The following is a 22,084-nucleotide window of genomic DNA, read 5'->3' as shown; positions in this document are numbered from 1 at the left end:
TAGTCTTCACAGAGTCCTTGTGAAGATCTCATGAAGTTATCAATGAAGCGCCTGATTACTGTGTTCCAGAGTAAACAATTCTCTCTCTCTCTCTCTCGTTGTCCCCATCCCCAAATTTTCAGAGATGAGGAGGAAATGCTGCTGGCTTCGAATCTCGGATGTGGAAGCAAAACTACACCAAAAGGTAGACTTGCCTTTCGATTTGATTAATGTAAACGGAGCAGGTCTCTAGCAATAGCGAGATAGCTAGAGTCCAGACAGACATCTCAGAGGGCCGAAGGGGCAGTGTGGGAGTGGAGCATGAGTACGGTTCTAGACGGGGAAGGAACAATCAGCGAGAATCCAGGGGGCTACTGAGAGAGGGTGATGCTCTGTCCAGGGCCTCCAGAGGTCAGAGCTTTAGCCCTGTCACATTACCCTTTCTGTTCCTTGTTTTCTACACTTTGCTTTGCAGTAAAATGATTCTTAAGAAGAGTCAAGCCACTTTCGAGTCTGTTGGGGAATATTCCCTCACCTCAGACATTTAGATGGGGGGAGCATCGTGTTCTGGTGACTACGTATATTGCTGGCAGCCGCAGAGCCAAGTAAAATTGGGGGATGGTAAAGAGTGAGAAAATACAATTACAGGCTTCCTGAGATAGATTCACGATTTATGAGCCACCAGTGTCTATTACCTGATTGACTATTTAGACTATTAATGCTACGTTTATCTGTAATAGTCCATAATCCAGACTTGCCATTCTTTTGGATTGGCCTTTTCCTCAACTAATCTGGATTATCACATCTTCATGATGTTAGTCCTTTCCGCCAAATCAGAGTTTCCTCCTTCCTGCTTTTCTTAATGGAGGAGAAGTAGAGAAGATATAAAGATGATGAACAGAAGGACCAAGGGATGTTGTAATCTTGGATGATTAATCTTGTAATCATGCCGTTCGAATAGACTGCAGACCCTGTGGAAGCATGCCCCACCACACACACACACACACACACACACACACACACACACACCACTTACGCACCGTCTAGTACTGTGGGATCACCAGGACATATAAGAAAGGTCCAAGTCCAGAGTTAATCAGCCCTGTGCCATTTATCTAATGGCTGCTTAATGTTTCAGACCTCCGCCACGTCCATTCCCGCCTACCTCCATGAGACCTGTGATCCCAGGAGGAGACGCAGATGGCAATAGAGAGCAATGTCTCCCTCACCCGTAGCATTTATTCCCCCTTTAGGTTCTTTACAGACACTCCAGGGACACTGAAGATCTCAGAGACTATATTCATTTTCTTATCTGCCCTAAGTCTAAATTTGTTTTTTCTTTTTTTTTTTTTTTAAGATTTTATTTATTTATTTGACAGAGAGATCACAAGCAGGCAGAGAGGCAGGCAGAGAGAGAGGAGGAAGCAGGCTCCCCGCTGAGCAGAGAGCCCGATGCGGGACTCGATCCCAGGACTCCGAGATCATGACCTGAGCCGAAGGCAGCGGCTTAACCCACTGAGCCACCCAGGCGCCCCCCTAAGTCTAAATTTGAGACGTGCCAGGGTTACCTGCTGTCACTGCCTACACTCTTTTCAAAGACTATTTCTGGAACTCTTCACAGGTCCCAGAATTCCCCAAGTGGAAACAATAAACAACTTACCTTAAATTTTAATCAATCTGAAAAGCAAAGGCAATGAACACATGGATACCTTCTCTCTTTGGAATTCCTCTTTCCATCTGACCCTTGGAATGTTGCCTTGATCTTCAGGATCAGAGAGATGTTAATGACATATTTTCTCTCTGACTCAAGCAGTTCTAGAGCCACAGTCTGTCTTTTAGCTTTAAAAAACAAATCAAAGAGGGAATTGTCGTCAACCATTCCTTCCCAAAATCGATCAAATGATAGAAAGCAATAAAAAGAGACATCAGCAAGTTTTCAGAAGATGGAAAACAGAATGGAAGTGTGGTAATTAATCCAGCATTGTAAGGGCACAAAATCTTGGTGTTCTCATCTGCAGATGGAAAATCTGCTGAGAAGCAGAAAGGCTCAAGGAGTGAAGGCACCGGCTACCACAGAAAGTACAAATAAGAAGCAATGCCGAAAACAGGAGACTTAGTCTACATATAGGGCAATTGAACTTCCAGGATCTTCTCCCTATGCCAGATGGCTTCCTCATTCACCACTGCCAACACCCCCACCCCCAACACCCCATCCCCGCCACTACCCCCTGCCATGGGAAAATGGGAAAAATTAAACTAGAGGGGCCCTTATCTCTGGAGTCTGGACTCAAGACTGTAGAGGGAAGGGTTGAGATGCCAACATGAAAACAAGGGGACTCAGAGAAGGCTTTTGCATACTGAATGGGGAGACTCCACTCAGCCCCTCCCACTGCAGGTCTTCCCGCAATGCCAGCAGCCTGGAGAGTTATACTTTCCAGGCAGGAGACTGGAGGATCTTTCACTGAAGAAAATGAACAACCCAAGGGAAAAGGACCTACAGACACTGACATAAAGAGGTCAGCCACCAAAAGTTAATTTGTCACCAGATTAGCCTATAGTGAAGTCCATTTACTGATAAGCTTGTCCAACATAGAATTGTCATTTCTTTTTATTTAGGGCCTCTCTCTTAGATATATATATATATATTTTAAAAATCCGCTAAGTATCCTCAGACATTTGAATTAAACTTACACCATAAATGAAAGAGAAGAAAAAGGTATATATACATTTTGAATAAGTATAGACAATGCAGGGGATGTATTGTATGGCATGGTTAATAGTGTTGTTTTGCATAATTGAAAGTTGCTTAAAGAGTAGATGTAAAAGTTCTCCTCAAAGAAAAAAATCTGTAGCTATGTATGGTGATGATGTTAACTAGACTTATTGTGGTGATCATTTGACTATATATACAAATATCAAATCATTATGTTGTACATCTGGAACTAAAATAATGTTGTATGTCAATTATACATTAATTTTAAAAAAGAGACAACACAGAAACAAAACTTTTTAAAAATCCTATAATTAAGGGGTGCCTGGATGGCTCAGTTGGTGAAGCACCGACTTTTTTTTTTTAATTTAAGATTTTATGTATTTATTTGACACAGAGAGAGAGAGCACAAACAGGGAGAGTGCCAGGCAAAAGGAGAGGGAGAAACAGGCTCCCCACTCAGCAGGGAGCCCAATGTGGGGCTCCATCCTAGGGGTCATGACCTGAGCTGAAAGCAGATGGTTAATGGACTGAGCCACCCAGGCGCCCCAGTGGAGCACAGATTCTGGATTTCAGGTTGGGTCCTGGTCTGGGGTCTTAGGATCCAGGCCCGCATTGCGGGGGGGGGGACCCTACTCAGCAGGGAGTCTGCTCAAGGATTCTTTCTTTCTCCCTCTGCCCCTCCCACCACTCACACATTCTCTCTCTGTAATAAATAAATAAATCTTTTTTAAAAATCCCGTGACTAATATCCTCAAAGAGATGCGAGAAAAACATTCTGCCCATTTAATAGTTACAGGATGCTATTTTTTTTTTTTTAAGAGAAGAGAACATTCCCAAAAGAAAAAAGGAGGAGGAGGAGAAAATTTTGGCATTTTTTCAAAGATAAAAGAGTGGCAGATAAAATCAAGATCTCCTGCCTTCTTCCCCACTCCCCATCAAAACAAGAAAGAGACATGATGAAGAAAAAGAGACTAGGAAAAGATGGTAGTGGAGAACATCAATCCAGGAAACCCAACGTCAAATTAGTAGAAATTTCAGAGAAAAGAAAGAAAATGGATGAGAGGATATTATCAAATTAATAATAGAAAAAAAAATACCAGGAGACATCTTTCTGGAGGAAAGGGCCCACTGTGCACAGCATAATTAATGAAGAAGGTTCTCAGACCACTGTGACACGTTAGCATACCAAAGGTAAAGATCCTAAAAGTTACCAGAGAGAATAATCAGGTACAATACAAAGGACTGGGGATCAGAATGGTATTGCACATTCCAACAGTAACATTGGAAACTAGAGGACAGTGGAACAATTGGTTCAAAATGATGAGGGAAAATGATTTTATATTCACCTAAATTATCAACAAAGCATGTGGAAGCTACTGGATGATGGGTTCTATGAAACAAGAAGTAAACCAAGAAACCAACAAGGACACACAAGACAAAAACAAACAAAAGGGAATCTAACAGAACTATGAAAGGAATTCCTCAGAAGAGTGGAAAGTCCCAGGATGGCAACAGGCCTGAATGGGGGTAGGAAGACAGAGGACTCTAGGGCAAAGGCTTTGGTGGGGAAGGAAAGAAGAAGAATGTAAATGATAGATTTTCCATTACACTGCTAAAAAAAATTAAAGAAGACCTATTTAAGGGAGACAAATACCATGTTCTTTGATTGGAACACTCAATACGGTCAAGTTGTAAATTCTCTACTAATTGGAATAAAAAGAATATAGAGTCTAGAATTAGACCCACCCATATGTGAATCACTTGATGTTCTTTACACAATTCAATATGGAAAGAAACAAAGATATTTTTGATAAAAGGTGCTGAAGCAGTTGGACAGCCATATGGGGAAAAAAAATGAACCTGGACTCCTTCCTCACACCATACATCAAAATCTATTCAAAATAAATAATAGATTGGAGCTCCTGGCAGACTCAGTCTGGAGAGCATGCAACTCTAGATCTTGGGGTCATGAGTCTGAACCCCACATTGGGCATAGAGTTTACCTAAAAAAATCTAAAAAAAAAGATAAGTAATAGATCTATATGTGAAAATTAAAACTATAAAGATTTTAGAAGAAAACATATTAGAATATCTCCACAACTTTGGGGTAGGCAAAAATCTCTTGGAAGGACACATAAGTCACAATCTATATAAAAAAGTTAAAATTGACTAACTTCACCAAAATTAAGAACATCTATTCATCAAAAGACTATTAAGAATATGACAAGGCAAGCCACATACTAGAATAAAATATTCTCCACACATACATCTAATAAAGAAATCATATCCAAAATAGATTAAGAAATTCTACTAATTGATAATAAGAAGATAATGCACTTTAAAAGTTGGACAAAGGACTTAAACAGGCACTTCATAAAAAAAGATGTACAAATAACTAAAGAGCACATGAACAGATGCTCAACATCATTAGTCATCAGAGAAGGGCAAATTAAAACTACAATACCAGTATACCCCACTGAGAATGGCTAAATTAAAATATTGGGAAGGGTGTGAAGCAACCAGAACTCGTGGATATTATCGGATGGAGTATAAAATGTCCCAACCACTTTGGAAAACTGTTTTATGTTTTCTTTCAAAAGTTTAGCATAATCCTGTCTCCTAATCCAGAGATTCCACTCCTACGTATGCATCCAAGAGAAATGAGGGCTGACCTCCAAAAAAAACTTGTACAAGAATAGTTATATCCATTTTGCTCATAATAGTCCTGAACTGGTAACAATCCAAACATGCATCAACAGGAGAACAGATAAGCAAATTGTGGTAAATTTATTTAATGATTGAAAAAAGAAATGAACTACACATTATACTGAGAGAAAGAAGCCTGACTCAAAAGAGTACACATTGTATTATTCCCTCTGTATGAGGTCCAGGAACAGACGGAACTAATCTAGTGACAGAAGTTCGAATAGTGGTTCTTCGGGTGGTAAGATGCATGAGAGAACTCTCTGGGGGTAACAGAACTATTGTAATCTTGATCCAAGTAGTGATCACAAGAGGCTATACATACATATATAAAAAGTCAATGAACTTAAACTTAACCTTTATGAACTTTGCTGTATGTAAATTATCCCCCAGTAAAATACTGATAAAAAAGGGCAACATAAACCTGTTTTAAAACATGGAAGCAAGTACCAGAAGAAACTGTGAAAACAATTTAAAGTGCTTGCTGTTTTCTTCCTAATAAATGTTTTAGTACTATTTAATCTTTCACATGTTCAATAGTAAAAATTAATTTTTAAAAATTGCCTTCCACAAAATAGTTGGGGGGAAGTGCCATTATGTGACCTATAATAAGTGTTGAGTAGCAATCTGTGATACAAAGGAGAGGAAGGAAGGGATGAAGGAGGGAGGGAGGAAAGACCCTGTTGATATTTCGGTGGCAGAATACTGATCCAAAATGCACATATTGAAGATTTCGCATCACTGACTACATAGTTCACAAAAGCTGCCCTCCTCACCACCAACTTTATGCCTTTTTGTCCCCCCAAAGCACTGTGTTACTAAAAGTCATGGATACCCAGATTCGAGGTGCTGGTCCCAAGCTGGCCATGTGGCCTCAGGTGGGTCCCTCCACCTCCATAGTCTTTAGAGTTCATCTGAAAAGGCAACTGGAGACTAAGTGGTCTCATATGTCCCCTGAACCTATACTGCAAGGATTCTCGCCTGTAGGTTTCCTGTTCTGCACAATTTCAGCCTGTATTTCCTCTCGGGACTTACCAGCTAAAGAGGTTTCACATAAAACATTTTCCAAGGAGCTATGTCTGCCCTGGCCAGCATCCTTGAGTTTATCTGGGTGGTCTTTCGTGACATATTCCTCGCCCCATTCTTTACCATCCTTTGGCTGCCTCCACACACCAGATGAGAGATGGCTCTTGGGCTGGATATCAGCCGAGAGGCAAGACTTCAGGTTTTCTTCTGCTTCTGGAGTTGTTGGGTTCATCCCTGAAAAATAACACCTGCCATCCAGATCTGACTTTTTAAAAAACAATTGCATTTGTTATTAACTCTGAAATATTATGCCCCTGTTTGGGTACAACTATCCCCCAAGGATTAAATACATCAACTAAGGTTTAAAAGTGTCCATGGTGGCAAAGGATCTATTTCCGGCCTATGCATCCTCTACTCTTTTTATGCAGTCTCTACTAAATAAGGCATTTTTAAAAAGATAAATTTATAAAGTAATATAATTAATTTGTAGTAAGTATCCATTGACTCCCTGTATCTCCTTCCTTTTAGGCAAGCACACCAGGGAGAAAAATGCAGAGGAAGAAAGATGCCAAAGACAATGTTTTCTTTTGGAATATGTCATCCTTGGCCCTGATAATGGTAAGTTGCAAAAAGGAAGGAGGAATGGAGGGAGGGAAGATGAAATAATGGTGGATAACTTTTAAGTTAAGTAAACTATAAAATGTGTCCATAGACAATTTATTTTATGCTACATATACCTATGAGTTTCTTAGCAAATATTATCTCAGTGGTAATTGACGTGAACCGGAAAGAACCAAGAATACTGGTTTTGTCTTGAACCTCTCCACCCCATCTCTCTCCGTGGTTTAACTGAATCAGTGACTTACTCCACTAGACATCTTGGAGTCTTAGTAACCATAGTGCTTTATCTTGCCTGACTTCTTTCAAGCCTGGTTTGGGACTGAGGGACTAGAAGCAAGGAAGTTAAGTTGGAAACTGGGAAAGGGTAGAGTTGCCAGAAAAGAACTAAACACAGAGCTACTTACCAGGACCCATCATCCCCTTCACATTACTGTCTGCGACATGCATGGATCTGGACTCTTGGGCTGCAGAGAAAGGAAAGTTTCCATCAGTATCCACTAACAGGGGCTGGCACCTTCTATGAGCCAGACACTTGGGACAGAGTTGACAGCTTACTGAGGGAGACAGAAGAGCCAAAAATAAAATTTCAAGCGCTCAGTATTTTCACATTTGTAAGAAGATATAATAAGTGGCACTTACCTCCCAAACTACCACAAGAATTAAATGAGTTAATATGTGTAAACTACACCAATTAAGAGCTAAATTCTTGTCTAACTATAATGGTGAGGATGAGGAGAGCCAGAACGATGCTGTCCAAAAGTAAGTCAGACCCTGCCACTCCTCTGCTTAGCCCTCTAATGGCTTCCCCGGTCAGCGTAGAAGCCCAACGCTTTATAATGACCATAAAGCCCTAAAATATCTGCCCCCTCCCATGCCTGCTGTTTCCTTCTTTTCTTAAAAACTTCATCTTCTGTCGTCTCTTTTATTCACTCTGCTTTACTGCCACTGTTCCTGCTCCAACTTGAACATCTCAACGATGTTCCCGCCGGAACCTTGGCATGGGCTGTTCCCTCTCTTCCCTCTCTGTATGCATCAGCTCACACCCTCACTTCCTTCCGGTCCTTACCTGGCACTGTCTCTAAAATTACAGCTGTTGCCCTATTTTTCTCCCTATCACTGACATGCGACACATTTTTTCTAGCTTGTTTGTTGTCGGCTTCCACGAGGGCGGGGATGTTTATTGTTCCGTTCATTACTATCTCCCACCATCTACATCAGCGTCTGGGGTGATGGATGGGTAGAAGGAAAGACAAACAGGTGGGACAGTCAGCACCTTGACTGCAACCTCATGAAAGACCTCGAGCCAGAGGCACCCACAGATTCCTGACTCAGAGAAACTAGAAATGATGAATGTTTGCTATTTTAAGCTACTGAATTTTGGAGTAATAAGCAACAATTGTAGCATTTTATAACAGTGGGTAAGTGGGTAAGCCAACCCTTTCTAAAGGTTGGCCCTTGGGTCCTGATTTTTAGCATAACCTATCCTATCCAGAATGTCTTCTTATGGCACATTATTTGGGAAAAATTCTGCAGTAACTCAGTTGACTAAACTATGTTATATAAGCCACGTCTATTATAACAGGGAAGTAAGGAAGAGTTGCTACCACACAGCTCATTGAACTCCATCTGAGCACTTTGCAAATATAATTTTTAATCTTTTACCTTATGAACACGTTCAACTTCCCCAGCAGACCTGGCATTGATCTGACCTCTACTTTCTGAGGCAATCCTATATTCTTTCCTAATAAGACCATCTTTTTACGTCCTGCTCCTCATGACATGGAGCAGAGAAAATAGAACCACCTGTGATGAACCTGCTCGGTCCCCAGATGGATCAGTGAGTTTTCCCAAGCTGCACCTATCAGTCTCTAAAGTACCGACTCAAAGGGATAAAAAACTACAAAGAAAAAAGCAGATCCATACTTTGAAGTTATACAGATTAAAAGCCATCTGATTTAGATTTTTTAATTTAATGATTCAAAACACATTCATCGTCTGGGAATACATTGTGCCTTAATGCATAAGGGTAGAAAGCCACCAGCCCTGCCCCAGAGGAGCTTACAATTGGTTGAGAAGGCCTTGAGCCTCTTTTGGAGAACTTCTTTTTGTTAGCCAAAAAAAATCTTAAAAAAAAAAAAAAAAGGACAGTTCCTCTAAACAACATTAATGTCTACGTCACCCTGCAGCACATATAAGGTGCTTTATTAGACATTGCTGAGCATACAAAGATGTAGCAAATGTGTAACCAGACATGGTCATAGACGGAGGTGGCTGGATGGAAAGCCTGTTTCTTTAGCTCTGCCCAGGAGCAGTTTTCTGGCGTCTGTTCTCTCAGCCCTCAGATCAGGGGTGTTGCTAATGACTGTCAGTCCACAGACAGCACCAGCCCTGGTTATCCAGAGAAAGAGGCGTACAGAATTACACTGTCACTTGTATCACTCCCTGCCACTTAAAGCAGATATGATTTTCTCCTCTATCAGTGAAACCTTGCTGAAAAAAAGAGCTGAACACACAGTTTTATGCTAAGAATATGCCTATCTTTAAATTGTCTATGCAGAGAGACAAGAGTGGAAAGTAATGTGGAAAATAAAACAAGTTATTAGAGTGAATAATTTTTCTAACATTTTTCTCCTAGGGTTAGTGTTTGAAATTTAGAACCCAGATAAGTATTCCACCCCCCGCCCCAAAAAAAAGCTTTTAAAATTGGGCAGATTCCTCTGGTCTCTTAGACTCCTCTGGATTCTTTTTTTTTTTTTTTTTTAAGGTTTTATTTATTTATTTGACAGAGAGAGAGAGAGAAAAAGAGTACAAGCAGGGGGAGCTGCAGGCAGAGGGAGAAGGAGAAGAAGGCTTCCTGCTGAGCAGGAAGCCGGATTTGGGGTTCTATTCCAGGACCCTGAGATCATGATCTGAGCTGAAGGCAAATGCTTAACACACTGAGCCACCCAGGCATCCCAGGATCCTGTGGATTCCTATAAATTCCAGTTATAGGAGGAAAAATTCTGAGCTATACATCATTTTCCTATAAGGATACAAGACATAAACCCATTCTCACTATTACTCAAGCGCTAGGAATCAAGGGAAAAGGCTGGGCTCATTCAGTATGATTTGCAAACTGTACCTTTTTCATAGGCCTGAGAAGGCAAAAGATTTGTAAAGTCTTCACTTGGAAGAACAGGCTCAGGGATATTGATCGAACGGAAAGGACTTCCTTGTGCCTGAGCAGGCCCAGCCTGCGGGCCATGTTCTTCTTTCTGAGTTTTCCTGGGGAAGGAAAACAAAGGGTCTTAATGCCTGATGGGTTAAGAGGAGAATCAGTTCAGAAAAACCCGAGAAAAATTCTGAATTATTAGGTTGAACCATGTAAAAGTGCTGTTTTTGTAAATTAAAAAGTTAGATACTAGCAGTTCTTAGGGTTCAACTTAATTCATCGCCAAAGCTGGAGAAAAAATTTCAAATACATACAAATCACATCCTAATTGTAATATCTATATTTTTGTTTTTCTGTTCTTGGCTTCTTTTTCATCAGGATCTGTACAGAGTTAGCAATGGTGACAATTTGCTTGGGATGATTTACATTCACTCAACAAAGCAACACAGAGATACCAGGAAGTAGCAGGTCTTCAAACACAAACAACAAACCATTCTTCGGGGTCACACAAATATTATTACCATATTTCTTTTTTAAATTTGATAATTTAAAAGTTCCAACTTGATATAACAATAATGATCATATAAGTTTAATGGTGAACCTTCATTGATTCAAGCTGGTTGAAATATTAACATAAATGTATTTTGGATGGTAGACGTAAACTAGTAGTAGCATTAGAAAATTTTAGAAAACTAATTAAAAAAGAAAATCATGAGTGACCCCACTATCTTAACATACAATTATCATCTTTAAATATATGTTTCTAGTTGTTATATTACATGTTTTTTACAGTTGAAATAAAAGTCTACATGTCATTTTATATCCTTTTCATTTCACTTTCTATTGTATTGAGTGCATTCTCCATGCAACAGTTACCAACCATTTTTAAACATAACTGATTTTTATGATTCTATAACCGCCATCACAAGCTGACCTGCAGATTCTGGCAGTATATAGCCACTTAGCTATCTGCTGATAGAGGGGTTGGAATTCTCAGTGTCACTGTGCAAGCCTCTGCTTATGGGTTTGCCATTGGGCGGTTTTGTGTAAGACACTCACTTGGCTTTAACTTTTCGAGATTCCCTTCTCTTTTCCTGCTGAAGTTGTTCAATTTTCTGTTGCATTTCTTCTTGCTTGGAAGTGATGGCTTGAATCATTGACATGGCATTGCTCAGCTCTTCCTGAGAAATAGGAATTGATACATCTTAAATTTGGCAAAAAGTAAAAGGGGCGAAAGGATATAACATGATATCTAGTATACAATAAGCTTTTAATACATATTTGCTCAATGAATGAGAGATGAACATCTTATTTCTTTTTTTTTTAAGATTTTATTTATTTATTTGACACAGAGAGAGATCACAAGTAGGCAGAGGTGCAGGCAGAGAGAGAGGAGGAAGCAGGCTCCCCGCCGAGCAGAGAGCCCAATGCGGGGCTCGATCCCAGGACCCCAGGATCATGATCTGAGCCGAAGGCAGAGGCTTTAACCCACTGAGCCACCCAGGCGCCCCGAACATCTTATTTCTATTGTAGTCTATAATTTTAACACAGAGATCCAAGAAAGAAAAACATGAAACAGATTTTTTTTTCCATGACAATGAAAAATTTGGCTGCTAGTGAATAGTGAATTTGGCTGCTACATGAAAGGTGTTTTTCTACGTCTGTGACTAAGACCAAGAACCCTCTGTTTAGCTAGGGAATAGAAGAGGAACCTACCTTGAAATAGTTCAACGAATTCTTCATCTCAGTAACTTTTTCTTCCATGGAACATCGACAGCTCTTAACCTTCTCTTCCAAAGCATATTCTCCATGTTGAATTCTTGACAGTTCTTGCATTGCCTCCGTGAATCCAGTTTTGAGTTCAGAGGCCAAGGCCTGCAACTAAAGACAATCACCAAGAGTGAATTTAGTTTTCTGTAAACTGTTATGAATACTACCGCTGGCCCCTTGAGTTTTCATTTTGTTTGAGAAACCAGGCTCCTGAAAATCTACAGACCTCATTTCCTGGTAGACTAAAGTGTAGACAACATATGGCAAACTTGGTCCCGTTCTTTTAGGGAAAGAGGGAATTTTTTATATAGCACATGCCGAAGCTTAATAGTGACAAGCAAGCAAACCATTAAGTTTACAAGTGCTCCTGTGAGCTATTGTTTATTCTAACACCTTTGATTAAAATGAGATTTACTTGAAAAGCAACATATGCATGTGAAATACAATCTGATCCAATAACTCTTTGAATCCTATGAAAGAAGGGATGGGTCCTATTATCCCTGGTGTTGTAGAAGATGAAGAAATTCAGTTATATTTCCCTTAAAAATTAAATGATAAAAAGAGTAATAACTAGGCATATCTGAGAATTTCTTTGAAAGGGAAGAGGCCATATATATAAATATATATACATTATATATATATATATGATGATATCATAGAAAAGGAGTAAATGGCATTTGCATTTGAGTGGCAGGAAATAACTACAGTGTTAGGAGCTCAGCACACTATTGTTGATAGTGATGTTGAATTATCTTCAGGAGTCAAGCCTGGTCCTGTAGGAGTACGCACATCGGACTTCTGTTGTCAATTTCCATACCATGAAAAATATATCAATTCTGGAGTCAGATAGGGTACAAATTCTAGCTCTCCTATGAGAAGTAAGACCTCAGGCAAGTTGGTTAACTCTTTGTAGCAGTCTCTTCCTGCATAAAATAACTACTGTGACACCTATTTCACAGGGCTGTCTGGACATTAAATGAATACATGTAGGTAAGCTTCCTGCCACAGTGCATGCTTGGTACAAAGAAGGTGTTCGAGTAATTTAATTCTTCTCCCCCTTTCAGTGACACATCAAAAAGTTAAGCACAAACAGAAATGTGGAGAAAATGGAGCGCTTCTAAAGTTCGGGTTGTTGGGTTTTTTTATTGAACAAATGTAAAGAAGCATTTTCAACACACAGAAAGTTAAGATAATAATAACAATAAGATAATAACATTACTTTCTTGAAATTCATGATCTTACACTCTGCTAAGGAGAGGAACTCGTAGCTTCAGTTCTCTCTTTAAAACAGAACTTTTGACAACATTAACAAAATTCCTTCCAATGTGTACTTCTAAACATTTTCAGAATCTGGTCATCCAAAATGATTCCAGCTCACAACGACACCTCCCACTATAAAATGACTTGGTCTCCTACACCACATTTTTAAAATATAGGGTTTGGTGGTTCACTGTGCCTCACAAAGGTTTCTTTCAAGGGGCGGGAATAGTGAGAAATAAGAGGAGTCAAAGAGATCATTCTGAGGACAAAAGCAGGACCTGCCAAGCATTCAGGGCTAGAAGCCTGAGAAACAACACAAGCCATCTATATTTCGCCACAATCATTTTTAATTTTAATTAATCTTTGCGATGGATCTTTGTACATGTCCTAATCTAGTCATCATAATGGAATTAAATCACCAAGTCCACTACCTTTGATCTGGTAGTCCTCATTATGTAAATTCATTTTTAGTGAACAAAATAAAATCAACGGCAATATAATATCAAAGCAAAATCTGTGCAAGTTTTAAAATTGAAGGAAAGAAACCTGACATTCATTCAGGTGCTCTGGTTTTCTGTTTGAAAAAAAAAGGGAACCACTATCCGACAGAAATAGGTTTCATTATCACTGCTCCCTTAGGTGGATGTATGGAGTTTTCCCCAGGAACCAAAAGACAGCAGGAGGATCCTAGAGGAAAGGACTTTTCCTCACCTGTAGAACCCCAGCTCTCAAAAAAAAAAAAAAAAAAAAAAAAAAAAAAAAATTGAGTTTCCCTAACAGTCAGGTTATATAGGGACTTTGGGGATTTTGAAACCATTTTAGGTTAGGAACCCATTTCCTTCCCATTTATTACTTTGAGCCCCTTGGGTACCTACCACCAAAATAACACTATTGACTGATAAACAGCTTTCCATCCACTGATCAGCCAAGGAAGGGATGCCATATGTGAGCATAATCACACCAGAAACGTGTCGCCTTGAAGACGACATGGGGCTCAGCATCTTTAGCTGCTACAGACTAGTTTTCCAATACCAACTGGCCGTTCCTTGTGAATAAAAAATACTCTGAGGACATGGACTTAACATCTTTTCTCTGCTCTCTCTCTTCAGCTCTCTCATTTGACACCCCACAGCCCACCCCAAGGATTAGAAACGGGTGTCTACCTTGTTCTCCAGCGAGTTGAACACGTTCCTCATCTCGTTGATTTTTTCATGAAGCTGCTCTAGAGAGGTTATGATCCCTCCATCCTGCCGCTGGAGGCGGGCTCCCACCGGAGGCAGGTTCAGGGAAGACTTGTACTTCGAAGCCTAGGGTACCACAGAGGGCATCTTAGGCTCAAAGAAATAGGGGAGAGGAGTCCGAATTCTTCCTATTTCCTGTTCTTAATTTCTGTTTCCCAATTTTCTTTACTTTCTTGGTGAATTTTAATTAATGTCTTCCCATCACTTTTCACCAAAGTTCCCTCAAACTAATTTTCATAAATTATGCAAGTTGTTCCAACTTGTTTTTCACACAGACTTGCCCTTCATTCTGTTCCATTATCAAGGTCAAAGTCTAGTCTGAGTCCAACTCAGGGGACTGGGCCTGGGCCTTGAGATCCCTGTTAAGTCATAAACGTCAAGATTTGAGGAAGCTCCACAAGGCAGGCCAAATTCCTACAACACCTGACGACAGGCTCTAAGGAGCAGCACACGATGGCAAGGATGCCAAAGTAATTGCTTTGGTTTTCCCCCAAACCAGGGTTTGTACAGAGGAAATATGGTCTTTCTGCCAGTTTTCATCTTCTTCATTTTAGGCCTCTTTATTAATCCCCAGAAATATGATAATTTAAAACAAAAAGTGGGCAGCAAGTCATTTGAGTGGTTGAGTAAATTTCCCAAATCTACTCTTCTATACTCCCTGCAGAAGTTGACCCTTAACGTCATTCTTACAGTGCACGACTGAAGAAGATGTGAAGCAGGGCATGCTGGAAATTTATCTTATCAATCTGGGAATCACCACAGGCCTAGTAGAATTAATTTCTCTGGTGTTGGGAGATATTCCTTAATGGCAAAAAGAGACTGAGGCTCAAAACAGACTAAACAAATCCTAGAAAACTTTCAAAGGCAATTTTAATGATGAAACCTATTACTGTAGGACTGGTTCCCATAGTTTTTCAGTTAGGGGTCCTTTTGGCACATAACTCATTTTCTTAAATTATTTTCGTTGCAGAGAAAAAGAAAAAAGAAAAAAAAAATCACTTCAAATCTCCCTACTTTTATACAACCGCGAATGTTTGGGCACATTTTCCTCTGTTTTGTTCTGTGAATATAAGTGCATACATTTATATGGTTGAACTCATACTACAGATATATTTGCCAAACACTGTTATAAATCCTTTCCTGTAGCCTCCAAATTTTTTTCTATGTGCCTATTTTTAATGGTTACTCGATATTCCATCCTATGGATGTGCCAGAGTTTATCCACCCATTCAGTTTTCTTGGAAATTTATGTTGTTTATAATTTTTCAACATTATAAATAATGCTGACCTATAATGCTGTTTATTTAAAACTTGGTATGCATTTCAGATTATTTCCTTAAGATAAATTCCTAAATATTCCTTAAGACGTTGGGAAGTATTTGACTCAAAGGACTAAATTAGTGTATTTAGAAAAACATGTCTTGGACAAAATATACAAAACATAAGTAACATAAATGGGAGGAAGCTGCAATGTTTACATTCCTGCAGGTGAGCCAGAAACATATTGGAATTCACATCATTAAGCGGGAGTTGGGCTAGGACCAAATGGTGCAGTTACCACATCTGTGGCCTTGATTGTGGGACCCCACCCCCACTTCACAAGTTAATGGAATCTTATTTTAAAAATCCGTGTGCAAAAGGAAATAATCAGTTTGCAGCAACACAATCTGACTCTGGAGAAGAGAGTGGGTGAAATCTGAGAGGCCTATGTACAGTGAATGAAGGATGAGAGAAAAGCAGAATAGACTTAAAGTCAAATAAGAGGGAATATGAGGGGCACCTGGGTGGCTCAGAGGGTTAAAGCCTCTGCCTTCGGCTCAGGTCATGATCCCAGGGTCCTGGGATTGAGCCCCACATCGGGCTCTTTCCTTGGTGGGGAGCCTGCTTCCTCCTCTCTCTCTCTGCCTGCCTCTCTGCCTACTTGTGATCTCTCTCTGTCCAATAAACAAATAAAAATCTTTAAAAAAAAAAAAGAGGGAATATGAGCTAAAGAACAATCAGTGTATCCACACAGATTCACCGGTTCTGGTAATAATTCTGGAATGAACTGGGAGCTGGTAGTGCTTGTTCTCCTGTTGGCTCCCGTGATCTGATTTGGGTCAAGGTACCTTATTTACCAAGGAGGTCAAATCCATCTAAAAGCAGGGAGCTAATTAGGGTTATGAACATTTTAACACTTTTACTATATTTTAACTAAAAAGTTCTATTGAAGTTTCCACCAATTTACACACACTCGTCAGAACTAAATATTATTATTTTATTATTCACTAATCAAATTGTCATAAGCTTCAAAAGTCTCCATCTTCTCTCCTACTTATTAGCTATCTATAATTCTACTTTGGTAAGTTGTCTGTGTCCTTTGCCCATATTCTATTGAGGTCTCAGAAGTTTCTTTTTTTACTGACTTGTATTGACTATTTATATATCTTTAAACCCTTGTGGTATTTTTCTGTAAAAGAATTTTCCTGTTTTGTTATTTGCCTTTGAATTGGTTGAAAATACATTTATGTTGGGAAATTTTTTAATTGTGATGTGGGGGGAAATCTCTAGCCCTCTCCTTTGTGATTTCTTCCAGTGCTTTTTTCACATCCAGAGACAAGATAAATATTCACTCATTCTAAACTTCTATAATTTGATTATTTTAAATTTCTAGGCTTTTAATCCATTTTTGAGTTTATTTTGATTAGGGTAGGGAGTAAGGATCTCTTCTTTTTCGTCCCAAAGAAGAACCAGACAATTTTCCAAACATGATTTGACACCAGACTAAATGAGTGCATCAGACCTCTTGGCTCAAAGCAATATACACATCTTGTAGATATTCATTCATTCATTCATTCAACTAATATTTATTGAATATGTGTTATAATCCAGGTACTTATACTTTATGCTGAGGATACAACAGACAGCAAAATGGACTAAGTCCCTGCCCTTGGAGCTTACATTCTAGAGAAGGAAACAGACACTTAAAAAATAAATAAATAAACAAGATACTATTTACTATAATTTCAGGTAGGGATCGGGGGGCTCTATCAGGAAAATAAAATAGAAAATGGCTAAAATGTCATATTTTACTTCAAATTTCATAGTTTGCTCTCCCTTCTTGGTATAGATTGTATTCTATTATAGTTAACCTCTCCCTGCTTCCCTCCTTCCTCTTCCTCTTCTTCTTTCTTTACTTCTCCTTCATCTTCTTTTGGTTAAATGTTGCTTGGAGTAACCAGTCTGGGTTTTAGGAAGCATTCTTTTAAAAACAAGGATGGGGTTATGATCACAGCACCACAGAGGTCATATAGACCAGCTTCGCTTCCACTGCTTCATTTGTTCCACTGCGAACAGATGTACTTAGGTTTGTGATACAATGAGAGAATGAGGCCACCCCACACTGCCGCTATATTTAGCCAACATTCAGGGAGTGACCTACATAAAATCTATAATAGACTTTAAATCATACCTAAGTTTAAAGACATACTCACAGTCACTCCGATGCCATACACAGGTCAGATGTGATATGAGCAGAGGAGAGGTGGGCAGGGAAGACAGTTGGAAGTCGTGGACAAGTGAGGCATCAAATCAGCACTGAGTGAAGACTCACTCCTGCTTCCAGGCCTTTGTTCAAGCTGGTCCCTCTGCTTGAAACACCTTTTCCCATATCCACTTACCAAACGACCAATCTGTCCTTAAATGCCTTCAGCCAATATTCATTCATCTCTCCACCACATCAGTACCTCTGTTGTAATCCTTCCATCAGCCTACCTGTTTGAGCCATTTATTGTATCTGTTTTCCAGAAGGTGGACACTTAAAAATCGATTGCAAATGTCTGTTTTATTTCTCACTAGACCAAGCAGTTGATTTTACACATAGTAACTGCTCAATAAATATGTAATAAATTGAAATGAGGCTGTTTCCTCTACTCCTTCTCACTGCTGGTCTTGGTCTAGGAGCAGCATGATTACAAAAATGTTTTCATAATCCTGTGTTGGCTCGCCCTGATTGGCTCACAGCAGTGACCTCTTGCATGAGATTTCTGGGAACTAGTCATTATTTTCATTTTACTATCACTTAAACTCAACAAATCTAAATAACATTTCCCTTAAAACTCTCCACTCTTCTGGATTCCTATTGTGTTTTCCAGAAGACCACTCCCCAACCAAACCTTAAAACTTTACAGCCAACTTTGAAATCATCCTTTCTCCGAGCCCCCACCAAGCTCTGCTAGTTCTTTCTTCCATCTCCTGCATTCCAGATAACAGTGCCTTAACTTGAGAGGGGAGCATGGATTTTCCTAGCCCAAAGCTTCTTTTACATTACAGATTATATCAGAATAAACATCCATGATTTTTAAGGACAGAATTTTACTTTAAATTTACATTTAGAAGATAGATACTAAATAAATACTCTGTAGAAAGTCAAAGCAGCCCCAAGTGACTGTTGTTGCAAACACACTATAAAATGTTTTGCAGAATTTTTAACTTCCTTAGAAATAAAATTATTCCCATTGTTCAGAGGGAGCTTAACATTTTTTTGATCACCCTGTGTGAACATCTGCAGTGTTAACCCCCTTTCAATTTTCAGTTTTCCCTGCTAAGATAGGAAACAAAGAAAAACAGAGCTTGCTCTCTCCTCCTCTCTCATGGAGTTGGCATCGCACAGTGTCATGGCCAGAATGACGGTGGCAACGGGCAAGGAAACCGGAATAGACATGGGAGTGGCCATGCCATAATTTAGAACCTAGATAAGCTGTCCTTCACTCAACAGTTTTCTCAAAGGTGTAACGTGAGCTTAACTCTCTGCCCTGCCTACTTCATGGTCCTGGTAAGCGAACAAACGCAATGACGGAGGTGCAAGCACTTGCGAGTGCTAGAAAACTCTATACGTAAGCGACAGTCATCACTATCACACACAGGAGTGTTCAAAACAATCTAATTGTTTTTACCTGGTAAATCTGTGTGGAAGGGTTATTCATCGGCATATGTTCATTCTCTCCTGTAGGAAGAAAGAGCTTTGTTCAATGAACATGACTCATTCTGTCCCTATCCTCCTCACACACATGCAGGGAATAAGGCGACTCATAGGATCTTAAATCTGTGGCTGCATGACAAGAAACCAGTGATATAAGAACAAACGTAAGATGGTGTAGGTGGTTTCTATATTCACATCCTAATGACCTAACCATATCTACCTGATAAAACTCTTGTGGTAACAAGACAAAAGATGTTCTACCACAGTGGGGAAGTTTCTCATCCAAAGTAAATGATTAGTGATCATTAACCAACCAGAAGGGAATGCCCTTGAAGGGTTTCCCTCATGTTCTTGAGGCTAATAGGAGTTTACTTGAGGAGGTAGTTCTGTACTCAGGAAGGCTACACCAGACACCTGTCTAGTTACCACTCTGTTGTTCTCAGGACACCTACACAAAATGTCCTTGACAAACTTTTAAGGTTTCCCCTCCTGTCACTGCCCAGATCCGCTAAGGTAATCTTACTGTCTTCCTGCGCAAGAGGGTTGGTAAAGGGAATTGTCAATGGAAAGATTCTGGGAAGGATGCAGGCAGAAATGAAAGAATATTGGCAACACTAGAGACTGAAACACAGGGCAAATACAAAGGAGGTTATAAAAACCACTTATAAACTAGGGAGAAAAAGGGTTGGCTTATACAAAGGAGGTTATAAAAACCACTTATAAACTAGGGAGAAAAAGGGTTGGCTTAAACTTTCAGAACCACATTGGCTGGCCACGAAGACAAGATAGTCATGTAAATCACGCAGCTCATTCCTCATCCACTTAGTTATATTTCCATTGTGTCACATTGTATAAATCCAGCAGTTTATAGATGAAAACAAATATTTGGTTGTATGAATGTGTGTGTATATTGTTCCCTTAAGACATACTGGTGTAGAAAACCCTCCCTTAGAGGAACCAGCTTCAGTGTATTAAGTTCATAAATAATGAAGTTCCTGAGCCCAGAACTTATATAAACAGAAGGCTGTTCCTATAAAATCCAGGTGGTTTGAGATCACCAAAACTCCTCACACGAGCTTGGGTAAAGATTACTTAGCCCATTTTATACTGTGTCCCAGCAGCCTGGTATCAGAGCAAGAACCAGAACATGAGAACAGAAAACAGGCTTCCAGATCAAACTTTGACATTTTGTGATTGTAGCCTGACTCCTCTATGAATGTTTCCTTATCTGTAAATTGGAGATGATAACAGAACTATTTCTATATGGTTGATTCTGCATGGTAAAGATGAAAAGAGAGAGCACTTATGTTTCTAGAAGGTGTTGGATGTTTATTACTTGAATCTGTATCTTGGCCTTATTCAGCAGGTTGTTCTGAAGCAAGTCCTAAAGTTATTGCAAAGAAAAATAAGATAATTATTCAGACCAAATTATATAGATAGCATTTCCACATGGCCTGTTTCTCCAGCACCAAGTCTGTGCTCTTCATGGTCATTATATGATGAGAAGGAGATGAGAGTAGTCAAGGTAACATATTATCATGTTTTGATACAATGGCAAGAGAAGACTGAAACCTCTGTTTCTTAAATCCTGAGATCTAAAACAAGACATAGGAAAAATCTAACCTTGCTTTGTTTTGGTCTTTTCCATGGTGCCTGTTGCTTCTTTCCTCCAGCTGATTCTTCAACATTACATCCTCTTTGTCCCTGGATCAGGCCACCCCTTCTTCTCTGGACCTGGCAATTGAAATCACGAATACAGGATAGCAGGTAGGACTGGTGAAGTAACTGGTTTTATTTTATGTATTAACATAATAATTGAAATGAACAGAGCTATTAGAGGCAACTTGAGGTTTATGTCATTTCAGAAGAGTAAAAATATCAAGTTAATATTTGGTTTAAAAGTTAAAGGTATTTTATAAATAAATATGAAATTCATTACTTAAAATTGTGGCAGTTTTTTAATACACTACATTTTTTTGGGATCAAATCAATTCCTTTAGACCCATTAATTTTATTAACAGGTTATAGTTGAGGGAGATCATCTTAAGAAGAAAAAACTTGGGGTGCCTGGGTGGCTCAGTGGGTTAAAGCCTCTGTCTTCCGCTCAGGTCATGGTCTCAGGGTCCTGGGATCGAGCCCCACATTGGGCTCTCTGATCAGCAGGGAGCCTGCTTCCCCCTCTCTCTGCCTGCCTCTCTGCCTACTTATGATCTCTGTCAAATAAATAAATAAAATCTTTAAAAAAAAAAAGTAGAAGAAACTTAAGCAAGTATGAAGGCCAATACATCTGTTTCTATTTCGTTGCACAGTGAGTGCCTTGATGACCTCATTCCCACTTTCGGCCTCTGGTAGACCACTTTATACACAGGGGCTGTTATCAGATGCGGCCTGGTTGTACTGACCGTCACACATGGAGCCGCACGTTCAGAATGCAGTCGAAAAAACAAACCTGGGCACCTGGGTGGCTCAGTGGGTTGAGCCGCTGCCTTCGGCTCAGGTCATGATCTCAGGGTCCTAGGATCGAGGCCCGCATCGGGCTCTCTGCTCAGCAGGGAGCCTGCTTCCCTCTCTCTCTCTCTCTCTCTGCCTGCCTTTCTGTCTACTTGTGATTTCTCTCTGTCAAATAAATAAAATCTTAAAAAAAAAAAAAAAAAAAGAAA

General features: G+C 39.6%; 1 protein-coding gene across 12 annotated transcripts in view; it reads right to left on the bottom strand.

Annotated features, from left to right (window-relative positions):
• Positions 1-22,084, bottom strand: part of ARHGEF33 (Rho guanine nucleotide exchange factor 33) — a 119,163-nt gene that overhangs the window by 69,873 nt on the left and 27,206 nt on the right. For 9 of the 12 annotated variants that reach the window (XM_047746773.1, XM_047746770.1, XM_047746774.1 and 6 more), the window contains exons 3-11: positions 21,048-21,158; positions 19,399-19,448; positions 14,387-14,530; positions 11,910-12,074; positions 11,253-11,374; positions 10,164-10,306; positions 7,447-7,506; positions 6,431-6,655; positions 1,689-1,818 (exon numbers count right to left, since the gene is read on the bottom strand). In XM_047746773.1, the coding sequence (XP_047602729.1) occupies positions 1,689-1,818; positions 6,431-6,655; positions 7,447-7,506; positions 10,164-10,306; positions 11,253-11,374; positions 11,910-12,074; positions 14,387-14,530; positions 19,399-19,448; positions 21,048-21,072 (1,064 nt within the window). In that variant the 5' untranslated portion in view covers positions 21,073-21,158. The remainder of the gene's footprint in view (positions 1-1,688; positions 1,819-6,430; positions 6,656-7,446; positions 7,507-10,163; positions 10,307-11,252; positions 11,375-11,909; positions 12,075-14,386; positions 14,531-19,398; positions 19,449-21,047; positions 21,159-22,084) is intronic. The other 3 variants (XM_047746781.1, XM_047746780.1, XM_047746782.1) reach the window with 1 other exon arrangement.

Source organism: Lutra lutra, chromosome 9 (assembly GCF_902655055.1).
Source record: "Lutra lutra chromosome 9, mLutLut1.2, whole genome shotgun sequence".
Lineage (NCBI taxonomy): Eukaryota > Metazoa > Chordata > Mammalia > Carnivora > Mustelidae > Lutra > Lutra lutra.
Note: the sequence above shows the minus strand (reverse complement) of the source record. Positions and strands in the feature narration are given on the sequence as shown.